The sequence below is a fragment of the Sarcophilus harrisii genome, chromosome 2, assembly GCF_902635505.1.
Source record: "Sarcophilus harrisii chromosome 2, mSarHar1.11, whole genome shotgun sequence".
Lineage (NCBI taxonomy): Eukaryota > Metazoa > Chordata > Mammalia > Dasyuromorphia > Dasyuridae > Sarcophilus > Sarcophilus harrisii.
In genome coordinates, this window is record NC_045427.1 from 530,881,732 (window position 1) to 530,906,840 (window position 25,109).

At 35.5% G+C, this 25,109-nt stretch overlaps 2 protein-coding genes across 3 annotated transcripts in view; both read right to left on the bottom strand.

The window, feature by feature from the left end:
* LRRK1 (leucine rich repeat kinase 1) overlaps positions 1-18,511 on the bottom strand; it is a 150,210-nt gene extending 131,699 nt beyond the window's left edge. Inside the window, exons 1-2 of one of the 2 annotated variants that reach the window (XM_031955484.1) lie at positions 18,379-18,511; positions 9,996-10,202 (exon numbers count right to left, since the gene is read on the bottom strand). In XM_031955484.1, the coding sequence (XP_031811344.1) occupies positions 9,996-10,065 (70 nt within the window). In that variant the 5' untranslated portion in view covers positions 10,066-10,202; positions 18,379-18,511. The remainder of the gene's footprint in view (positions 1-9,995; positions 10,203-18,378) is intronic. The other variant, XM_031955485.1, reaches the window with a different exon arrangement.
* Positions 18,512-21,751: 3,240 nt separating this feature from the next.
* ALDH1A3 (aldehyde dehydrogenase 1 family member A3) overlaps positions 21,752-25,109 on the bottom strand; it is a 46,278-nt gene continuing 42,920 nt past the window's right edge. Inside the window, exon 13 of the mRNA XM_003755587.4 lies at positions 21,752-23,694. Coding sequence (XP_003755635.1) covers positions 23,622-23,694 — 73 coding nt within the window. The 3' untranslated portion in view covers positions 21,752-23,621. The remainder of the gene's footprint in view (positions 23,695-25,109) is intronic.

Below are 25,109 nucleotides of genomic sequence, written 5' to 3' on the forward strand. Positions count from 1 at the left end.
TGCTTTAGAAGCAATTCAGGTCCATGCTGTTTTGAGTGGAAACCCTTTGAAAAGAATCAAGTCTTAGGTATTAATCTTCAACATCAGATTATCATATAGGCCTAGGAAGATAAATTTTGTTGATGTTGTTCAGGGGTGTCTGACTCTTTGCAACCCTATGGATTAAAGCATACTAGACCCTTCTATCCTCCATTATTTCCTGAAGTCTGCTCAAGTTCATGTTTGTTGTTTCTATGACTAACTATCCATCTCATTCTCTGCTGTTCTTTTTTCTTTTTGTTTTAAATCCTTCCCAATATCAAGGTCTTTTCCAATTAGTGTCAAAATTACGTGGCAAAAGTATTTAAGCTTCAGTTTCAGTATTTGACCTTCCAATGAATAGCCTGAATCAATTTCTTTAAGTATTGACTGGTTTTATCTCCTTGTTGTCCAAAGGATCTCATTCTTTCTCAGTACCACAATTTGCAAAATTGGATTCCACAGCACTCAGCTTCCTTGTAGTCCAATTCCCCCAGACACACCTTGCTACTGAAAAAAATCATAGCTTTGACTAGATAGATCTTTGTTGACAAGATTTTCTCTGCTTTTTAGCATGTTGTCCAGATCTAGCATATTTGAAGTTAAGCTTTGAGCCAGCTTTTATATTCTCTTTCACTCTCATCAAAAGGTTTCTTAATTTTCTTCTTCATTTCCTGCCATCAGAGTGGTATTGTCTATATATCTGAGATTGTTGCTATTTCTCTGGGAAACTTTAAGTTTCTGATTCATTCAACTTGGCATTTCCATGATACACTCTAAATATAAATTAAATTAAAAGTCTTATTGTTGCCCTTTTCCAATCTTAAGCCATTCTTTCCATGTTCAATTTTAACTGTTATTACTTGACTCACAAAAAAGGACCCTCAGCATGATTTGGCACTCTCATTTCTTTGAGGACATGTCACATTTTGTTGTGATCCATATAGTTCAAATGTTTTAGTGTAGTCAGTGAAGCAGAAGTAGATTTGTTTATTTGGTTTTTTTTTTCTGGAAGTCCTTTGTCTTCTCCATAATTCAGTGAATGTTGGCAATTTGGTCTCTAGTTCCTCTGCCTCTTCAAAAACCAGTCTGCTCTCTTCTAGTTATTGTTAGTTCACATATTGCTGAAGCAGAGCTTGCAAAAACTTAAAAATACCATATAATGAACATTATTGTTTGATAATTTTAATTTTCCTTGGCATTGTCCTTCTTTAGTAATGGGATATAAACTGATCTTTTCCAATTCATTGGCTGCTACTGAGTTTTTCAAATTTGCTGGCACTTTAACAGCATCATCTTTTAGGAATTTAAATACCTCCATTGGCATTCTATCACCTCCATAAGCCTTATTTCTAACAATGCTCCTTAAGATTCATTTGACTTTATTCTAGAGAATATCTGGCTCTAGTTCAATAATCACATTACAGTGGTTATTAGTGATGTTAAGATCTTTCTTGTGTAGTTCTTTTGTGCATTAGCTCTTCTTAATTTCTTCTGCTTCTGTCAAGTTCCCACCATTTTCATTTTTCATCATACCCATTTTTGCATGAAATATTATCTTGATATATCTAATTTTGTTCAAGAAATTTTAACTTTCCCATGTTATTGTTTTCTTCTATTTCTTTGCTTTGCTTAATTAAGAAAACCTTTTTAAGATCTTTCTCTGTTATTCTCTGGAATTCTGTATTCTATATCTTTCTCTTTCTCCTTTACCTTTGTCTTTCCTCCCTTCCTCAGCTATTTGAGAGCCCTTTTGCTTTCTTCTTCCTTTTTTAAAAAATACTTCCTTGTGGTGAAAGGGCTTGCACAGGAAGATAGATTGGTAAAGTTTAATTGAGAGATTGGAGAAGTTCCAGCAGTTGTCTCAGAAAACAGGGTTAATGACATGAATAAACTTTTCTGGAGATCATGGACAGGAAGGGAAAAGTCATGATGCCCACCTCATTCATGTTAGGTAAATAAAGTGATGATATTCTCTTTAGGAAGACTATTAGGTATATCTTTTAAAACAATAGGTGGATAAGATGATTGATCATCAATCTGGGGGAGTGATAATAAAAATGTATAGAAGTATGTAAGGCCAGCAAGGGTTCTTCTGCTCCATCAAAATTTAGGGCATCTCTGAAAGTCTCGCTACCACCCAAAGGCCACACAAGTCTGTGCCATGAGTTCTAAGATGAGGACTGAGGTTTACTCTGCAGCTCAGAGTAATTAAAAACTATTAGACCCTCTGAAGGTCAGATGTCTAAGTCACTATGGTTTAGAAAGGGAAGGGGGGGGGAGAAACAGCACTAAAACATATATAATGGCAGTGGTTGCTGTTATTTCCAAGACTTCTTCTGTGGCTTTATGGGGTACCCTAGAATGGAATAAAATTCTATATTAAAACATTCTATAAACAATTTCTATTAGATTAAATTAAAACATTTTTTCCATAGGTTCAAAACTGGACAGAATTATCCTGTGCTTTTGAAAATCTCTCTAACATGAACCGTGTCAAAGTTATGATTCACAACATTCTCAAACAATAGATAAAATTCCACTGTGAGTTAGAAAACAGTTACAGAGCTTGGGTAAAACTTCAGATGTCAGGTATCTTCCAGTCACCTTTGTGTTATATTTCAAATATGGAAATATTAATTTTATTTATTTATTTATTTTGCCACACATGCTTATTAAGTTTTTTTATTAAGTATTTCCCAGGAATTGTGCTAAGATGTAGATATACATAGAAAGACAAAGCATAGTCCCTCCTAATGGCATTCACAGTCTAAGAAGAGACACAGCATGGAAACGATTATGTGCAAACATGATATATCCAGGAAAAATTGGAGATAACCAACAGAGAGAAAGGTTTGAAATGAAGGGCATCAGGAAAGACCTCTTGAGAAAGGTGGGATTTTTAGCTGGAACTTGAAGGAAGCCAGGAGGCAGAAATGAGGAAAAATATCTCAAAAAATTTTGTTTTATACAATTGCACATGTCTAACATGTCAGATTGCTTACCATCTTTGGGAAGGGAAAAAGAAAAAAGTTGCGACTCAAAATTTTTAAAACATGATTGTTAAAATTTGTCTTTACATGTAACTGAAAAAAACAAAATACTATTTAAAAAAAGAAAGAAAGAAAAATATTCAGGGTGAGGGAGAGCAGACAGGGAAAATGTCCAGTCTCTGCAGATGAAATGTCTTATGTGAAGAGCAGCAAGGAGACCAGAGTCACTAGATACTAATACCTACCAGTCTGTGGTAGAGATTAACAGGTAAAAAAAGACGAGAAGCATAGAAGAGCACAATGTTGTGAAGGGCTCTGAATGAGAAAGGATTTTATATTTGATCCTGGAGGAGACAGGGAGCCACTGGCATTAACTGAATCATGGGAATGACTGGGTCAGATTTGGAATTCAGGAGAATTAATTTGACAGCTAAGTGGAGAATGAACTGCAGTGGGAAGAGACTTGAAGTAGAGAGACACCAACCCAGCAGCATCATAAAAAAATCATGCTTCAGAGTATGATGCTGAGTTCTCTCTCATACTCTGCTTTTCTGTGTGGTTGACATTTTATTCTGAAGTTGAGACATACTCAATGAGACCAACATCAGCAAAAATATTAACAATAAGCATAAAAATTACTTTTAAAATGAAAAATGCCATTGATAAAGACTTAGTTATTCTCATAATATAGTCAAACTGAGGAACAGGAGGATCATAAATTTACTACTGCAGAATAAGTGAGGGAACATAGATCATTAAGTGGTACAGGGAGGATCTGAATCTGGACTGGTTGACTCTAAATTATATACAGAAAATGAATAAGTTTTTATTCCTACTATGTGTCAAACAGTAGGCATTGGGAATTCAAAGGCAAAAATATGAGACCTTGCCCTCAAAAACTTACAATCTATCAAAAAAGATAACATGTATGAGTATAAATATATTGAAATGAAATATAAGATCCCTTTGACAGGAAATATTGGCAGCTTAAGGTTTAGGAAAGGCTAGGTAGTACACTGGACAGAACAATGGGCTTTGAGTTAGGAAAATTCATTTTCTTGAGTTCAAATCTGGCCTTAGACACTTCCTAGTTGTGCAACTATGGGCAAGTCCCTTAACCCCATGTGCTTCAGTTTTCTCATTTGTAAAATTAGAGAAAGAAATGGCAAAGCACTCCAGTATCTTAGTCAAGAGAACCTCAAAAAGGGTCAGGAAGAGTTGATTAATTACTGAACAACAACAAAAAAATTATGTAGCTAGGGATTCTAAGAGACAGACATCATTATTTAGTAATATCATATTTATGCTACATTTAAAAGGTCAATAAAGGCTTCTTATAATAACTATCCTGAGATATAGGTAGTACAAATATTATAATCTCCATTTTACTGATGATAAAACTGAAGTTTAGAAGAAAAGAGATTTATCCAAAGTTGCACAATTGGTTAATGGCAGAATCAGGACTTGGATTCCAGTCTATTTTTAGACTTGTATCAAAATGTTCATCTAATGTTTTTCTTTTAAAGATAAGGACATGGCGACTCAGCGATAAGAATAATTACTATAACTAGTGCTTTAATGTTGGCAGAAGAGGTTATCCCATTTTAGCCTCACTATGACCCTGGGAAGTAGGTGCTATGATTATCATCTTCATTTAACAGAGGAGTAAACTGAGGCACAGAGATTAAGTGATTTATCCAGGGTCATATCAGTTACTGAAGCCAGATTATAAATTCATGTCTTCTGCCTCTAGATCCAGCATGGAGCCAACTCTGTCACTCGGTGTGCCTCACACAATCCGATAGTTACATGCACTCTGGGTTGGGTTTTTTTGTTTTTTCTAGTGGTGATCTATTAATATTTAGACTTTCTTTTAACAAATGACAATCTGTGGTCATAAAAAATAATTAAATACCTACATCTACATGCAGCTGAAATCTCTTTAGCAAAGTGTCCTCCCCAGTTGTATTAATCATCCAGTCTCTCATTAAAAAAAAAAAATCAATAGAATAAGTATTTTAAAACATCTACTATGAAGTACACTAAAAAAAAAAAAAAAGGCAAACTCTGGAATCAGACCAGACTTCAAATCCCACCTTTGATGATTATATGCAATGGGACCTTGGGCAATGCAATGCCCTCTTTTGAGATCATTTACAACTCTAGATTTCTGAAGTCTCTGTGATCATCACTGTACTAGATACCCAATGACCTATAAATGCTATGGACATACCAGAGGCTAGAAAGCAACACACCCTTAAAAAAGGGCACTTTTAGAGATGTGGCCCCTGGACAGGAAGTGAATTATTCATTCCTCCTTCCTCCTGTTTCTTTGACAATTTTCAACCTGATTGTTTTCATATTTTAAAGAGCACTATCACATAAAACACAAGGTAAAGATAAGAGCTGAGGTTTATGGTCAAGGCAGTAACCATAAAAGACGTTTTATAACTAAAAACAAACATCATCAACAACAACAACAAAAAAAACCATCCAACCATCCCACATCACCAGCTAATAGCAGGATTAGGTATACTTCCTATTTTAGTCTGTTATTTCCTACTTCTATTTCAGGAAGGCAGAAGCTCACAACTGCTCAAGAAGCTCAAGCTACCTTAGTTTGTAAGAAATAAATCTTGGGCACTTGGATTTTAAAAAGCAAAAATGGGCATTAAAAAAATAAATATTCAGGGATTTGGGGTTCTCTGGATGGGAAGTTTCTTTTCCATTTTTATTTCTTCTTTTGAAGTTATACTCTATATGATATTTACATTTTGGTAGCATATGAATGTCATGGTCTTTTATATTTTTTTTAGGCCATTGGTATAAATTTTTATCAACAATCAATATAATGCAGAGTCTTAACTTTTTCTATGTTATGTATCCTTTGGATAATCTGATAAAACTTATGGACCTCTTCTAGGAGAAATGTTTTTAAATATGTAAAACAAAATACATAGGATTACAATAAGAAGCCAATAGAGTTATTTTTTTGATTATTATTATTTTGATAATTTAAGTTCTTAGAAATGAGGTTAACTCCTGATTTAAGAATACACACAAGTCACACCAACACAAAGAAATGAAAAGGGAGGAGAACTCAATAATTATCTAGAGTATATAGAGTTGAAGAATTCCAGAACTCAAAGGCAACTCATATATCATCCAATCTAATCCCTTATTTCACAGATAAGGAAAATAAGGGCTGAAAGTCTATGGGATTTGTCCAAAGTCACAAGTCTAGTTGATGGTAGGGCTGGGTCTATAACTTGCATCTTATGGTTAGCTGTGTTCTGCTCTTTCCTCCTCAACATAACATAAAACATGTAACTTATCTGCCTTAATCTCTGATGGATCAGCCTGGATGTTTCTCTAGTTTGAGTCACTTGGATAATTGTCCCAATTCTTTACTTGACTTTGTATGTGTAATCACAACCAGAGAGACAGGTTTTTTTCAAGTTGACTGGTGTTTCACTACGTTAAGAAGGCTCAGTTCTCCTAATAATATGTTTGTCGAAGGAGATTTCTTAGTCCCATTATCAACATTTCATTTACCCTAATTTCACATTTATAATAATATGTTTCATCCAACACACACCCTAGTTTCAAAGGGTTCTCATTTTCAAATATACTTCACAAAAGCACAAGAAATGTTTTTCTTTTCTATGGCATGTATACATATTAGCTGACTTGTCTAATAGATGGTGCTAATAAGGGTGAGGTCGTGGGTTTGGTCTTAAGATGGATTTAGTTTTTAATTAAATTTAGAAAAAAAAAAGAATTATGCACAAACCACAGAGATAAGTCCTAGTACCCTTAAAGTAGCTTTAAGTCTGGTGGGGGTATTAATTCTTATGTTATTGCAGTGGAGCCAGAACTCCCTCCATCTAGTACAAATTACAATTTTCTCAGAGCCAGGATGTCTAGTATATTAGATAGAACCTGCTACATTCATATCTTTGCAGACATCTTCACAGGTTCCATCAAATAAACTAGAGATTCTGATTATTTGATTGGCTCATCTCCTTTTCCAGGAAGATTTATGGAAATCCAAGAGTTAGCAAATTATGGGAATAATACCAGTGTTGAAGAAATGGGCTTTCAATTATTTTCTCCTATTAATTCTGGACTCAGTTCATTCATGTGGGCAATATGCATTTTTAAAACATATTTTGTTTTCCCAGGTTGGATGGTTAAACCAATACTCTTGAATTTCCATGAATTTCACTAAGATTTATATATAGTATTCTGGGACTCAGAATTCTGTGGAGAATGATTGAAAGAGTGGAAGCATTACTATTACAATAGGCCAGGTGGACAGTAATGAAGGCTGTGGTTGGATAAGGATGAATCATTTAGAGGAACACAATTAAAGGAGCTCCTTTCCAATAGTTTCCATTTCCTAAGTGAAATATGGTTCATGAGCTTTAAGGATAGCTATGGGAAAATCGAAGAGTATGCTTAGGGACTGAAGAGAGAGGAAAATGTTTAGAGTTTTCCCTAGGAAATGTGATTTATTGTTATCCAGTTTCAGTGGTGTCTAGGAAAAGTGATAAGGAGTCAGTAAGAGTATATTAGATGGATTACTGAGCTCGAGTAATCTGGGAAATGTCATTGTGTCATATATTTATGGTGATGAAAACCAGCTCAATTTTTATTTTCTCCAAAAATGCTTAGCTTTGTTCTAGTGCTTTTAACACACCTCTATTGGAATTCTTTGAAAAAGTTGAAAATGCCATACAAAGATAAAGTCATTTATGCACAGGATTATGATTTTATCACAGCTTAATATGTGAAGAGACAAATGACAAAAGAAAATAAGTAGTATAATTTCAAAATTACTTAATGCTAAAAATGTTTTAGTTAAAGCTTTAAAAAAAAAAAGACTATTCATCCTGTAATTTATTGAGTCTAATGCATGCTACCTTTTATTAATTTAAAAAATTAGATCAGATAATCCTAATACATATAAAGATTCTTCTCAGGATTATAATTTAGGCACAGTTTATATTCCTGAGTGTGAACATTAAAGGTCATTAGAGTAGGGAAAGGTGAAAAAGTACACCATTGAGTTCAAAGAATTAGAATGTATGTGGCTTAGTCCATACAAATTTAGCACCTTATTTGGATGAATCTGTGTGACGGATTTTCTATTTATGTGTTAACACAGGGTTCTGTATAAAGTAAGCTCTTAATGAATTCTTTATCCACACATTATTATCCTGTGCAACTTTTGATTACATCTTCCCAAAAATCCTTCATAGAAGATTCATCCAATAAAATGGAAGTTTTCTATTCATTTTTTTGCTTTCTCTGACATAGTAATGTAGCATTAACCAGCAATTATCTTTTATTCTCAACACATGGTTGGCTCACCTTTTCTAATCTTATTTTTGAAGGAATAAAGCCAACAAGTTGGGACCTATGATTACATCCATAAAGAGAATGCCATGGTAAGGAAGTTCCTTCTTCATAATGCAGATCAGCAACTGTTCTGCAATTGAGTCTTAGTCATTTGAACCACTGAAATGATAAGTAACCTACCCAAGGTCGCCCAGTTAATATATGTCAGAGAACACACTTGAACTCAGATTTTCTTGCTCTGAGGCCAGGTTTCAATTCATTATCTTGTGCTGCCTTTCCAAGGACACATTTCTTCAATAATGTTCTCAAGCAAAACTTAATATTTCACAGTCTATTTAAACCACCTTTCTATTCTATAATATAATATAATATATAATGTCATTAGTAATTACCAGTATGTTAAAAATATAATACATAATTATAGTTTATTTAAATAATCTTTCTATTGCTCTTTGAGTTTTTGGTCATTTTCATTCCTTCACCTCTTTTGGAAAGCCTCAGAACCTATGAATAACAGGTCATCATTAGCAAAGCCCAACTATAACTACATCATAGACACTACATAACACTTTAGTACTAAACAGAGATGAGACAGTTTTCAATAACATGTCAATCCCTGACATTAACTTCCTTCATGGTAGGAGTGGGAGTTTTGATGGAGGGGGTGGGATGGAGTTAATGGTGATAAAGATTGTTTATTCCTCCACAGCCCCATTTATGTGAAATTCTTAAGTAAGAGAAAGTGTGTGTGTGTGTTTGTGTGTGTGTGTGTGTGTTGGGGGGACAGAGTTGTGTGGTTGGGTTTTTTCCAGCATGTGATTCCTTAGTGGAAGAGCAACTTAAGTGTTGAAAGCTTTTCTTCCTTCTGGGCCAACAGGACTGACCAATTAATTAACTGTTAGACAAGGGAGTTAAGTGTCAAATAAGGATAATAATCCTTTTCCCTCTCTATATCAAAGGGTCATTATATGGGAAAGAAAAATGAGATCTGTGAAAACTTACTTTAAAAGTGTTAAAAGCACTAAATAGAAAATTTTGTATTTCTGTTCCATTCTGTTCCAATACCATATTATTGACTATTACTAATGAAGAAAGATTTATAATAAGCAAACTTATAAAAATATGAATGTTTAAAACTTTGGGACAATTCATTGTGGGGCAGATTTTCCCCTTTTTATAATTCATGTTTATAGAAGAGCTGATATTTGAATATTAGGTCGTATATTCCTATGTTGTTAGTAAGAATTTTACCAAAGCACACTTTTATGATGAAAAATAATTTTTTATCTTGCTTTCATTAATTTTAAAAGAAAAATCAAATCAAACCAAACCATGGTATAATATAAAATAGTAGTTTTGGAATGAGAATCTTGGCTCCTATACTTAATAGATACAGAACTCTGAACAAATGACAACCCTTTGAATGTGGATCTCAATTTTTTCATTTGCAAAATAGTGACATAATAGTATTTAATCTATCTGTCTCACAAGGTAGTTGGGAAGAAGCCCACTTTAAAAACATCAAAGAAATTACATAAATGAGTTATTATTTTATGTTGCTCAGACCTCTGACTTTACAGGTAAGCCTGTTTTTAAACTGTCCTAATCAAAAAGACTTACCATGCTGGCCTTGGTCCATGATGTGCTCTTGGCCTGCAGCAGATGCCTCAGTACCCACATACCAGTACATTCTGGGTTGCAGTTGTGAAACTTTGGTAATCCAGTTTCTGAAGCAGCCCAGTCAGTGATCACCATCTGTACAGCTTGGAGGACGGGATACAGTATGGAAGCAAGACGTCATTTGTGGTTCAGAAGAAATCTTGTTTGCTTTATTGGATGGGGAGAAAAAAAGGTTTTAAGATGATTGTATCTTTCTCCATTCTTATAAATCTTTAAAACAATTATTTCTTTACATGGCCCCCTTCTTTCCTCTAATGACCTTCACTTCTATTTACTCTAGCTAAGCCCACATGAATTGGTTGAAAACAAGCAGTTTCCCTCAAACATCTCAATCAACAAGGCTATCATCCAGTATGTATATAATGTGCATACAAAGACAGTATGTAAATTTTGATCAACACCTTGACCTACCACAAATCCAGAGGACTCTTGGTAAAATATACCACCCATTTCCTGATAAAGGTGATAAACACAGTGTATACTGTTTTTTTTTTTTGTCATGGTCAATGTAGGGATTTGTTTGATTCATAACAGAGCTTTTCTTGCTTTTTTAATACATTAAATGGGACAATATTTGTAAATCATTTAAGCGCAGTGACTGGCAAAGAGTAGGATTTTAAGTAAATACTTTTTCCCTTCCTCCTCCACTTCATTTAATAAGGATGGAGGAGGTATGAAAAAAAATTATTTCAATATAAAATAGGGTTAGCTAGATGGTGCAGTGGATAGAGTACTGGTTCTGAAGTCAGAAGGACCTGAGTCCAAATTTGGCTTCAAACACTTAACACTATCTAGTAGTGAGATCCTAGACAAGTCAGTTAACCCCAATGGCCTCAGCAAAAAATAAAAATAAATTTAATTAAGGAAATAAATTTTATAATTTAAGAAATTATAAAGATATGTGTTATTTACATATTATTTATCCATCATATGTTTACATATAAATATTCATATTATGTGATTATAATATAAAGATAATAAAATATAAAATAAGAAAATAAATTTATAAGCACAGGCTTTAGAGATTTCTTTTTCTTTTCTTTCTTTCTTTCTTTTTTTTTTTTTTTTTTTTTTTGCTAAGGCAATTGGAGTTAAGGGACTTGTCCAGGTGATGAGGTGATGATGTCCAGGTGAATAATCTGAAAGGAACATTTTAATGCAGATGCTCTATGCAGATGCTCACCTGGGCGAGACTGTATTGTCCTCATCACAGGGTCACACAATTATGACATGTTAAGTGTCTGAGACCATATTTGAACTTAGGCCCTCCTGATTTCAGGGCTAGTGCTCTATGCACTTCGCCAATCTAGCTGCCCCTCCTGCCCTTTTCTAATTAACAGGTTGCCTTAAAATTTAAACTCTTAAAAGTAGGAATTATATTTATTTACAACATATGCCAATAGAGAATATAAAGTTGTATCTGGAATCAGGAAGATCAGGGTTCAAATAACTCTGGGGAGAATGGGGCAAATCATTTAACCTTTCAGTGCTCCTGAAAACTCACTAAAATTTACAAAGGAGCCAGTATTGGTGAATAGAGTTCTCTATAATTAATGAAATTATAGTCTCAGACTCTATATCTTTTTATCTCTGGTGAAGAGATGGTTTACCTTGCCCTCACATCTACTTCAGCAAACTGCCCCCACTATCTTCTTTTCTAACTTTCAGTCTTTCCCAATGTACCAGTCCTTTCCCTGAACCTACAAACAGGCTCTAAAGTTTGTGGCATTTCAAGATCTCTTCCTTTTTCACTTCCTTTCTTTTCACTCACTTCCAATTAGATTGTAAACTCCTTGAGAGCAGGGACTTTTGTCTCTTTTTTATCATCAGCATATTCAGTGCCTGGGACATACATAATAGTACTTAATAAATATTTATTGCTTGATTGATTTATAATCCTCCCAGATTTGGCTTCTGAACTTATCTTTCTCCAACATCATTAATGATCTTTTAACTGTTAAACTGTTGATCTTTTTTCAATATACATCCTTCTTGATCCTTCTAAATCATTTGCCATGCTTGACTATCTTCTCATCTGGAATAATCCCTTTTTCATGAGTTTTCTTTGTACTATTTTTTCTTAGTTCTCCACCTACTTGTTTAGTTATTTTTGAACTTCTTAACTGACTTAATATTATTTCATGATTCTTAATTATGGCTATATCTCTGGGTCCTGGGTGCTCTTCTTTCCTCTCTCTATACTCTCACTAGTATTTTATATGAATACCTATTGCCTTCTACCAATGGATTATATAGTTTTGCTTTAAAAAATTGTTTTTCTTTCATATCACAGATTTTAATAAAAGCTTAATAATAAACTGATACTAGTTCTGCACTATACCTAGTATACTGTGTCTTTTAACTATTAAGTAATATTGCTATGAAAATTTGTCCAACAGACTTCATGACAGTTCTTATAAGCACTGAAAATTAAATAGCCATAAGCACTCAGCTCATATTATGAATATGATCTACCAATGCATTCCTTAAACCTCTTAAAGAATACAATGAGTTGTTTGGAAGGGCACAATAGATATGGTGTTAAGTATGATTTGGCAGTATTTTTTTTAAATTTTTATTAGCCTATACAGGAGCAATTATGTAAAACATTTCCTTATTAATCATTGATTACAAGAAGAATTTAATAAAAGAAAAAAATGAAAGTGAAAAATAGAATGCTTCAGTTTGTATTCAACCAATATCAATTCTTTCTCCGGCAGCAAATAGTTATGTTTCAGTCCTTTGGAATTATTTTGGATTATTATATTACTGAGAAAAGCTAAGTTATTCACAGTTCTTCATCAAAAAATATGTTACTCTGTACAATGTTCTCCTGGTTTTGTTCACTTCATTATGTATCAGTTCATGTCTTTCCAGGTTCTTTTGAAATCATGCTGCTTATTTGGAATTATACTCAAAAAGTTATCAAACTGTGCATACCCTTTGATCCAGCAATGTTTCTACTGGGCTTATATCCCAAAGAGATCTTAAAGAAGGGAAAGGGACCTGTATGTGCAAGAATGTTTGTGGCAGGTCTCTTTGTAATGGCCGGAGACTGGAGATTGAGTGGATGCCCATGAATTGGAAATGGCTGAATAAATTGTGGTATATGAATATTATGGAATATTATTGTTCTGTAAGAAATGACCAGAGGATGATTTCAGAAAGGCCTGGAGAGACTTAAATGAACTGATGCTGAGTGAAATGAGCAGGACCAGGAGATCATTATATACTTCAACAACAATACTATATGATGACCAATTCTGGTGGCCGTGGCCCTTTTCAACAATGAGATGATTCAAACCAGTTCCAAATGACCTGTAATGAACAGAACCAGCTACACTCAGAGAAAGAACACTGGGAAATGAGTGTGGATCACAACATAGCATTTGCACTTTCTGTTGTAGTGTTCCTGTTTGGTTTTCTGGAGGTCTAGGGAGCAGCTTTCATTTCAGTAGAGTAATCACCACAAGAATAGCCAGGTGTTAAAACCAAATCCTTTATTTTCTCCTTTACAATCTAGTTTCCTTGCCTGGGGCCTGGGCCAGCTTTCTGGAGAGCCTTTGAGATAGGCCTTGGTCTCAGTGGGGGAAGTGCAGGAGGCCAGTCACCAAGGTGCTGTGAGATGAAGTGAATGAATCTGGCTCTAAGTCCGAGGCTGAATTTGTCCCAGCTTATATGCTCTACACTGAGTATAACATTATATCACTAGGAAACCATTATTTGTTGTAAGATTAAATCAATCATACTGAACTTGGAGAACTATTAAGCACCATGCTAAACTAGATAACCATTGTCTCATCAATTCCATTTAGTTAGCACCTTGTAAGAATCCTTGTTTCAGAGTTCTGGCCCATAACATGTTGTTGTTTGCTTGCAGTTTTGTTTTTCTGCCCAGGTTATTTTTACCTTTTTTATAAATTTATTTTTCCTGTGCAACAAGATAACTGTATAAATATGTATACATATATTGTATTTAACATATACTTTAACATGTTTAACATAGTATGGGACTGCCTGCCATCTAGGGGAGGAAGTAGAAGGAAGGAAGGGAAAAGTTGGAACAGAAGTTTTGCAAGGATCAATGTTGAAAATGCATATGTTTTGTCTATAGAAAGCTATAATAAAAATAAAAAATAAAAAGAAATCATGCTGCTTGTCACTTCTTATAACACAATATTTCATTACAACCATATACCACAGTTTGTTTCACCAACTGATGAGTATCCCTTTGATTTCCAATTCTAAGCTGCCACAAAAGAGCTGTTATAAATATTTTTATATTCTCCCCTCCCTTTTTTTATATATCTTTAGGATATAGACCTAGCAATGGTATTGGTGGATCAAAGAGAATCAGTTTTATAGCCCTTAGCCCAAAATTCCAAACTGCTCTCCAGAATAGTTGCATCCACTCACAAATCCACCAACAATGTATTAGTGTCCCATTTTTCTCTCATCCCTCACACATCCAATATTTTCCTTTTTCTTTTTGTCACATTAGCCATTCTGATCTGTATAAGGTAGTACTTCATAGATGTTTTTATTTACATATCTCTGATCAATAGTGATTTAGAGCATTTTCCCCCCATGACTAGTCATGGATTTGGCAGTATTTCAGAATGAAGAGGAAATATATGAATATGCACCAGAGATGTTAGCTATCTAACATGCTGGAGCCTAAGGGGGGTGTATGTGTGAGTTCATGGAGGGGAGCAATTGCAGTAGGGTGAAAAGAGGTGGGGAGAGATTGTGGGTCCTGCAGAGGTTTAAGCAAGAGGTATTAACTCTATAAAAATGAATCTTAAAAAAAAATCTCATGGGGATTGGTTTTGGGGGAGAGATGTAAATGGGACTAAAAGTATTATAAATAACAGCCTTCAGCCTGAAGAGACTTACATCAACTGGTGCTAAGTGAAGTGAGCAGAACCAGGAGATCATTGTACACAGCAACAACAAGTAACAACAAGGTTATATGATAATCAATTCTGATGGATGTGGCTCTTTTCAACTATGAGATGATTCAGGCCAGTTCCAATGGTCTTGTGATGAAGAAACATCTGCATCCAGAGAGAAGACTGTGGGAACTGAGGGTGGATCACAACATAACATTTGCACTCTTTTTTGTTGTTATTTGCTTGCATTGTGTTTTCTTTTTCATTTTTTTCCTTTTTTGATTTGATTTTTCTTGTGCAGCAAGATAACTGTATAAATATGTATACATATATCGGATTTAACATATATTGGATTACTTGCCAACTAAGGGAGGGGATGGGAGAAAAAGAGGGAAAAATTGGAACACAAGGTTTTGCAAGGGTCAATGTTGAAAAATTATCCATGCATTTGTTTTGAAAATAAAAAGCTTTAATAATAATAAAAAACCCTGCTATTAAATATTTACAATTATGCCTGAAAGTAACAGAAACATACAAATAGGTAAACATCTAAACATTTTTAAAGTTTGCTGTCTATATAATGTTTTCCCACTTTTTTATTTTTTTTTTTGTGAACTTGAAATTTAACTTCTGCTAAAACCCCCCAACACATGCTGTTCCCTTTTTTGCTTTCAGTTTCTCTATGAAAATCATTTTTACCAATATTTGGTCAACAGAGCAACTTAATAGTCACAATTTTCTCTATTTGCTAAATAGAAGATACAAGGTGTAGCAACTCAAGCTTTGCTCAATATTGGCCTTCAAATTGATCTCTGCTTCTTCATGGATCTCCTTATCTTTAGGTTCTTGACATAATGAATTTCCAAATTGGGAAATTATTTTATATTAGAGATGACAAATAGTAGGCATTTTCCCTTCTCAGACAAAGTTTGCAATAAAATCTTTGTTTCTTCAAAATTCTCTTCATCTTTAGTTAGGTCCCAGCTGTGATCAAATTTCTAAATTATAAAATTAGCTTAGAAGAGGCAAATAGTGAAATTTTCCATTTTTCAGCCAAAGAGTGGTTTCCAAGCTTTTTCCACCTATATAAAATGCATAAAGGTCCCAAGATCTTTCAAAATAAAAAGGCTTGCACTTTCCTGTAATTGTATCCCATGTCATTTCATCTTACAAGGGTCCAGAAGGCTCAGACTAAAATCAGTATTCTTTGTGATCTCACATATCTCTCCCAGAAAAGCAGGATTGTAATGAAGTGTATTTACTTTAAAGGAGTGTGTTAGGGCCAAAGAAGTAAAACCATAAAATCCTAAGGACCTACTCATTGTGACCTTGAGACGTTTCTGGGTTCAGAAAGTTTTTTTAATGGATAAAAAATAAAAAGCTCTATAGGCTTCTACTTGTCAGCAAAGACTTAACAGGTTTGCTCCAGGGATAGAAAGTAGGTCTTTTGTGCAAGCTAGTCCAAATTTGGAGAAATTCATCAGCAACATATTAGCAGTAAGGTGTTGACTTTTGTTGGCAACATCAATTCTCAAATCAATTATCAAATCAATACAGATATACAAATTAACTGATGCAAGGCAAAATGTGATAATACTAAAGACTCAGGGCAATGTTTTAAGAAGATTTGAGGAGAAATAGCTGGTAGTTGGGGATAAGTGTGTGTAGAGTAGATAAGGAAACTTGGAGGAAGTAGTATCTGGATTGGGCCTTTAAAAATGTCTGTAATTCAAGAGAAATTTCTTATTTTTTATCAAACCCAATAGTTAGAGATGCAAAAGGAGTCCATTCTAGCCTAGTGGTAGGAGACAAAAAAAAAACAGAGGGATTATAACCCTCTTCCAAATTCAGGATTAGAAAAATATTTGTTCCCTACTCCTCCAAGCACAAAATTTTCCAAGGCCTTCAAATCCTGACTGGCAGATGAAGAGGGCATCTACTGAGGGATCCTTGTTCATCTGATAAAGTCAGTTCTTTAACTTCTAGGCACAGTTACTTAGTGTAGAAACTCTTAACCTTGGGCAAAAACAAAATCTGAGGTATCATAGAGATAAATGGTATTCTCATTAATCTTCCCACATTCCCCAAGGGAGTAATTAGGGTATAGACAACTCAACTTTTCCTAAAATGTTTAACCAAGGTAGAATGACCTGAAAGTTTATTTTACAGAAGTAAATTTCTATTAACCAGACACTACTATGTTTTATATGCATACTTAGTAAAATTAAACTCCAAATTCTTTTCCTCTCCGTACATCAGAATCTGACAACCAAATGTTTAAAAAAAAAAAAAAAAAAGATATAAAGCCAAGTATTTTTTTCTGAAAGCAAAGGGAAGGTTTGAATGTTACTTCTTTAACCCGGCCCTGCCCCTTTCCTTTTGTGTGTGTTCCATAAAACACTACTAATCACAATTGCATCTTTTAAGATCTTACTGGAAGACCAGAGCATTCAGTTTATCAAATCAAGTCTAGATCCCAAGTCTAGATTCCGAAAAACCATTTTAAATCCTAAAAGTGCCACAACCTATTTTTGTTATTGTTTTTCTAGGAAGTGATTTCCCAGTCACCCACTCTCACTTAGCACTTCCAGACAGATACTGAAAAGAGAAATCAAAAATCGTACACATAAAAAAACAAAAACAAAAACAAAATAACAACAACAACAAAAACAAGATGTTTTTGTTTCTGGGCATCTTAGACCCCGGTCCAAAAGAATCTCTGTGGGCAAATAACCCATATGCATTCCCTTTAATATACATTCTTTAAAAAACTGATTGCATGAATAATATTATTTAACTCACAGATCAATCAATCAACCAATTAATAAACATTTATTTAGCGCCAGGCACTGTTTCAAGTTCAGGACATATCGTGGACAGCAGAAGTGACTTGCCCCCCAGAATAGGAAGTTGGTGCATATCTACGGGAGGAGATCCGAGATCTCAGATTTTCTTCTCACTTTCTGGGTCTTGCTTGATCCCTTCCCCCTCCTCACCCCGACCTGGATCCAGATTCCCCGGTCCCCTTCGCAAGCAGCTTCGAGGGGGATGAGTCACTGCAGGAAAATCCCGGCAGCAGAAACAAAGTTTGGATTTCGAAGTCTCCCCCTCGCGCTGCAGGCACCTCACTCTCTCGGGGCAGGGGCCAAGGTGAGCAGCACCTGGGGAAAGGTGCGACTTCCAGCCTTCCCATCCGTCCACCCCCTAACCCCAGCCCAAGTCCAACTTCAGTCCATGTCCAGCTGGGCTCGGAGGGCATCAAAGAGGCGGCCGACCGGAGGAGGCCAGCCCGCGGCGTGGCCTCTCCCTCCCCGCAGGCACAGGGAGTCCAGGGACCCCGCCCCGCCACCCCACCCCATTCGGAAACTGCGTGGAATGCGTTCTGAAGAAGCAGAAAGCCAAAATAAGGGAGGGGTCGAGGAGAAGCTTACCTGATGCCCCGGGAGGGGTCCGGGGGGCCCCTGCGCTGCCAGGTGGAATCGGGGCTCTGGGCGACTGCCGCTCCCTCCGTGGGGAGGGAGGGAAGCAGGAGGCGTGGGCGGGAGTCCCCAGGGGAGGGCGGGGCCAGAACAGAGCCCCCTCTTCCACTCCCTCCCCTCCTTCCTTCCCCTTCCCTCCCCCCCCCCCCCACCCCTTCCCGCGCTGCGTCTGGGGCCGCGCGTTCCGCCCGGGCTACAGCCACGACCACGGTCACGGTCATGGTCATGGTCAAGGCCGGACCTTCCTTTGTCTATATAGTTCGCCACCCCAAGGGAAAGGCGGGCGGGGGGCGCTAGGGAAGCTGGAAAGAATAAATGATGAGCAGGAGGGGACGGGCCGGCAGCGGGGAAGTAGAGTTGGGGGACTTCTGGAACATCTCGCCCTAGAAGGAAATTCAGCGGTGGCCTGAGGAAAGGGATTGGGAGACAGGAAGAATTCAGACGAAGAGGCTGGAGTGGTCTGAGAACTGGACCAGGCAGAATTCAGAGGCTATCGAGTCTTTCCTCTATTTTAAAGATGTGGAAACTGAGGCGTAGGGAGGGTTGCCCACTCCTCCAAGATCCCGCAATATATTATCCCTCAGGATTTGAAGTCTTTCTGTCTCTGAAGTCAGTGCTTTAACTACTATGCAAACCTGACTCATCCTTTTTCTATAAGTATTATGTATCTGTGTATAGATATACTTTGCAGCCACCCCTTGTCCACATTCTTTGTCCAGTGAAGCAGAAACTAATGTGAAAATCGGATTTGTCAAGTAAGGTCCTATCCCCAGTCTGATTCCTGGCTACTTTTTTCTTTCCAAACTTAGATGACTTCCCCTTCCATTATTACTCTATGCTCCAGCCAGACTGGACCACTAAAGCCTTCAAAATGTCTTAATTCCTTTGGGTGATCTGTGACTATTAGCTCTTAGTGGCAGGCTCTGGGCTTGTAGTAAGAGACCTGACCTCGAATGAAACCATTAACTCCAAAGAAGGGAAAGGAAGGGAAAGGAAGGGAAAGGAGCATTTATCATATTCCTGCTGTGACAGGAACAATGCTAAACCCCTTACAGATATTTGATCTGAAACAATTGTTATTATTTCCATTTTATAGTTAAGTAAACCAAAGCAGATTAAGTGATTTTCCCATAGTCTCACAGCTACTGTGTTTGAATTTGAACTCCTATCTTCTTGACTTTTAGGCTAGGATTTTCTCTCTACTATGCCTTATCTGCCCCTATAGGACTTAGGTTAAAGTAATTTAACCTTTATGTATTTCCTCATTTGCAAAATGGTTGTAATAATAATTACAAGCTTCAAGGATAATATTTCATGAGACTGACCTTAGGAAAATATTTCCTAAGTCTTTTAACTGTGAGCTATTATGGCGACACTTATTTGCATGGTTCAAAAGTTTCTCTCATCCCCATGTCCTGGACTGTTATTACTTAACTCTTTTCTGGGCCTACAGACAGACTGAACTTCAGCTCGGAAGCCTCGCCCTGTGAGACAGAGCTATAATTGGAGACTTGACAAGATTGCAGTCAAATTAGTGCAAAACTCTTTTCACAATTGGAAAGCCACTCAACACAGACCCTTATAATAAATAGCAAAGGGGCATAGTATTACCACTTCCCAGTAATGTCCCGATGTGATGTTTGTCTTTTGGGGTTAGAGAAAGAAAGTACAAAGATAGCAAATGAGTCCACCCCACAGTGCAGACGTTATGATTTCTTATTCATTACTTCCTTCTTAATATTCCCCTTGTAACAACTCCATCATATGCCATCTAGTGACTTCTTTAGGAAGTGCATGTAAGGGGATGTAATAAGATTGGGCCAGGTTGAAACTTCAGTTCTTTTTTCCGTTTTTGGAGGGTGGGATGGGCTAGGGATGGGTGAGAATGACCTTGAAATGACTAGGCTGAAAAAAACCTCATAGCAAAACACGAGAGCATTGGAAACTACAACTGTTCTGTTTAGAGTTGGTCAAATCACAGCATTCAATTTAACACATACATTCAAAAGAATTCTCAAATTTGTTTTCTTAATAAACTTCTCTTTACCTTACACTTGGGAGAAAAAATAGCTAACAATTTCTAACACGTAATTCTTGAACAAGGCAAAACTACTCCCTATTCGGCTTCTGTGGCACAGTGAATAAGGTGCTGGGATAGTAAATTTCAGATCAAGTTACTTTTCCCATCTTCAGTGTCTCATCTATAAAAGGAAACAATTGACTTCTCAGGTCCCTTCAAACTCCAAAATTTAAGAAATGGTGACAAACATTGTGTGTGTGTGTGTGTGTGTGTGTGTCCCTGTCTCTCTTTTAAACTAGCATTTTGCTGAAATATAAGAGCTGCATTTAAAATTTCAAATCCAAGATATTAGATTAACACTAAAAATATTCATTGCTACTTAACCCCACTGATGCTATTATTCCAATTTTCATTTTCAACTCTTAACTATTAAATATTTGCTAAGGTTTCAAAATCAGATTTGAAGTTGAAAAAAAATCAAGATACAGACATCCAGATAAAGAAGTAGCAAATCTCATTTTGACAGTTAATAACTTTATTCTAAGGCTATAAATCTGGACAAATATAAATTTTAGTCTCTCATACCAGCAAATGGGATTTTAAAATTTGAATTAAAGTACTTCATTTGTCCACCAGATCTAGGTAAAAGGAGAAAGAGCATCCACATACAATGGGTTTGAGTTTTTGTTAATAAGGAAAACAAAGCATTGTTTTGTTTCAAAAGTTTATTCTGTTTTAAAAGTGTTGTTGCATTGCTTTAAATTTAATCTGTCATGGAATTCACAGGATTATAGTGGGTTTTTTTAACCACACCACAGAAAAGTAAATCTTTAAAGGATTGAAAACCTAATCTTACATAGATTTTCATCTCTAAATACAGTATATACAAGAAGTTTAAACATACCATTTCCAAGTACTTTCAGCTATAAAAATATGGTAATTAACTGTATACTAATTATAAATATTTAAACGATTTAAGTAGCATTTCATATGAAAAGCATAACTGTGCAATAAAAGAAGAGGAACCCTCTGAGGGATTATTTTTAAAGTTAGTTTCTAAGTTATGTAAAATAAAATTCAGAAAGTTCAGTGTGTGAAGTCAAACCCTGATTTAACAAAATAATAAGACAATATGTTGAATCTTAACTGATAGGGAAAAATAGTAAATTACATATGGCATTATTTTCTAAAAAGATAGCAATTCTATATCATATACATGATGCTCTGTATATTCATGTTGGTTTTTATTTTTGGAATTTCACTTTATTATGCTATATCTCTCTCCTAATCTCAACGATAAGCATCGTGGGTTTTTTTTTTTTTTTTCACATCAAGGGAAAAAACAATACCAGTTAAGTGATACTAAAAGTATACCTTAAGAATTATTTTTTTAAATAAGCTTTGATATTTCAGTGCCAAATAGGAAAATTGATAGCATTCCCAAGTTAGGAATTATAGAACATTTTAATTTTTTGTTATATAAAAAGGAGAGAAAAATTCACAACTTTATAAAAAAAGTAATACTCCTAAACCACTCAGATACAGTAAGAGACCTTTTGCCTCCACTCAGTCCAAATTATTATTTACTGAATCAATTAGAAATCAATTCGAGTAGCAGACCTCTAAAAGTAAGGTTAGATGATACCAATCTTTCCAGTATTATATAAGTCTAACTAAGCAAGACAGATCAGTAAACAGCTTGGTCTAGTGGGAAGAGCTCTGGGACTTGAAGTTGAAAAATCTGGGTTTGAGTTCAAACTCCCACCTAACTGTGGACAACTGAAACTTGGCGAACTTCAGTTCCCTTACCTGAAAAATGGGGGTAATGATAGTTATGCTACCTATTTCATTGAATTGTTACTACTTAAAACAAACAACAAGCAGGACTTGTTATTTATAATCAGTGCTCCAGAGAGAAGAGAGCAAAAGAAGATCTTAGGGATTACCACAGAGCATTACTACCTGCTACAGAACTGCAGTTTTTGGGGGAAAGAATTCTTATTTTAAGTAGTTTGTTAATGCCTCGTGCTTGGCACAGTGCCTGGCACATAGGAAGTGCATAATAACTACTTGATTGGTTGTTTCCCAGAGCTTATATAGCACAGTACCCGGCATGTAGTAGGCACTTAATAAATGTTGATTGATTAATATTTCCACTCTACTATCCTAAGGATAGATATGTAGGGCTTTCAGTGAAACTGCTGTGAGTCTCCCATACTATCTTCAAAGTTAAACATATACCAAGCTGCAAGACTTTATAAGATAAAGGAAATTTTTCTAGGAAATGCAGTGCAAAAGTCTCTTTTTTCCTCTAAAAAAGAAAGTGCTTCCCAGGATATATATGTTGTATGTATGTTTTTGGAGCTACTGAATGAGTGATGTTTTGGGGACATACATAACAGTTTTAAGCCAAGTAATGAATGCATACCATATTATGAATGAAGATAATTGACTGTCAAATTAATCACCATTCATCCTATCCTTTCATGATATCAATACTCTTTTATGAAGGAACCTGACACAGGATTGTAGTTTTCAAATTCAAGTAGAGTTAAAGTTTACACTAATTAATGTCATTTAATTTGTGTGTTTTTTACCTAACCTTTGGCTAAATGACCATGTCCAGTTGTACTTAATATCAAGACTAGGATGAACCACAGAGTTCAGGTGGGCTGGTCTTTGTTGGAACCTGGATAGGGGAAGAGGTCTTTGGCAAGACCTGTCACTATAAATTATAGAGTTTCTCCTTTCTAGGTATAGGGTTTGTTTTTTATTTTATTTTTTTCCCCGAGTTCTTAACAGAAACAAGAAATTCGGCCAAGTGCTTTTCAAGATGAGTCAAACATCATTGTTTTTAGAAACACTTTTTAAAACAATGCCCTGAGCTTCTCCACTGTCCCCTGTGACCAGGTCTAAAGGGGTAAAATTCTAAAATAATTGATAACTTGATTACCATAAAGTATGACAAAATTCACAGGTGGCTAATGGAGCCCTCCAGAGTTTGGATGAATGAAGGTGGACATGAGTGAGAGAAAACTTCTTTCAAAATCTGGTAGATTTAAAAGTCCTAGAAGAAATACAATGTTGTTGTTGTTGTTTTAAAGAAGTGCTATGTTCTACAAAATTTCTCTGCCACATTCAGAATGTCAGATGCTTAAGGAAGGATCTCTTCCATTCAATGGTCCTTTTCATTGAGTTTAATAGTAACTGTTTTCACTTCTGTGTATTCCGTCAGAGCATATTCGCCTCTGTAATAATCAGAAAACAAAATTTAAAAAAGAAATTTAAAAAACATATTTTCTAGATTCCTTATGCAATATATATTACATATGACATATATAATATGTATGTATACATATATATGGTAGACATTTGTTTACTGTATTGTTTTGTCCATAAAACTCTGCCAAGTCACTCTGAATTCATGCTATTTGACTGTGAGGAAAAGATCATGAGAAAACAGGTTAAGAAACTGAATGATTTAGCTATTCTCAGCAATACAATGATCCAAGAAAATTCTAGAGGACTAATGATAAAGCATACTATCTTGCTCCAGAGAAAGAACTGATATTGTTTGAATTCAAATTGAAGCATGATATTTTTTCACTTTCTTTCTTACATATGACTATGGAAATGTTTTATATGATTGCAGATCTATAATTTATATCTGATTACTTATTGTCTTAATGAAGGGTGAAGGGAAGGAAAGAGGGAGAAAGAGAATTTAGAATTCAAAACTTTAAATAATGTTTAAAAAGAATTATTAGGCTATGCTGTTATTCACTTTAAAAGTCCTCATCTATCATCACAGTAATAAAATAAGTGTTTGAATGTATTAATCAAAAAAAGAAAGAAAGAGAGAAAGAAACTAGACAGGTGAGAATGCTTGGGCAGAATAGTTTAACCCATGTCTTAGTTGCAATGTAGACTTCAAAATATTTAGAATTTATGTGGAAAAAGGAGGACACATCTACTCTGAGTAAAAGGTCCTAGAAAGAATTAGCTGGGCCTGGTATACTTGGTTTGTTCAAATCTCTCTTAAAGGGCAGTTTAAAGTCCTCAGAGAAAACAGGAAAAGAAGTGTGGTGGTTGGAGTTTCTGAAGGCAAGAGAGAGAACTGTAGCCAGAAATCACTAAAAATAATTGGGGTATTTAGTGGTCAGAGAAATTTTTCTCCCTCTAAACCTCTCCCAAACCCCCCAAAATCAACAACAAAACCCCAAACACCTCTCTTTTATTTAAAGCAATGGCATCATTTTGGGGGTTGATTTTAATTTTCAATTTCACATTTTCTCCCTATTTCCATCCCTTTCTGCATCCATTGAGAAGTCAAAAAATACAATATTCATTATACAGATGAAATCGCTATTGCAGAAGGAAAAAATCAAGAAACATAAAGTAAAAAGTATATTAAAGGAGCAGCATCTCCTAAACAGAGAAACAGATGAGCATAGTGGATAAAGACCTAGATTTGAAATCAGGAAGTTCTGATGTGGAATCTTGGATGGACAAGCTGCTTCATTTCTGAGTGCCTCGGGCAAGTATGAGCTGCTGTGGAAGCAGATTTTTATGGGGCCATTCACTAAAACAAATGCCTGCCACTCCTCTCCACCCAATCTAAAACTAGGGAAAGGAGCCAAAATCTCTGAAAACCTCTATGTCT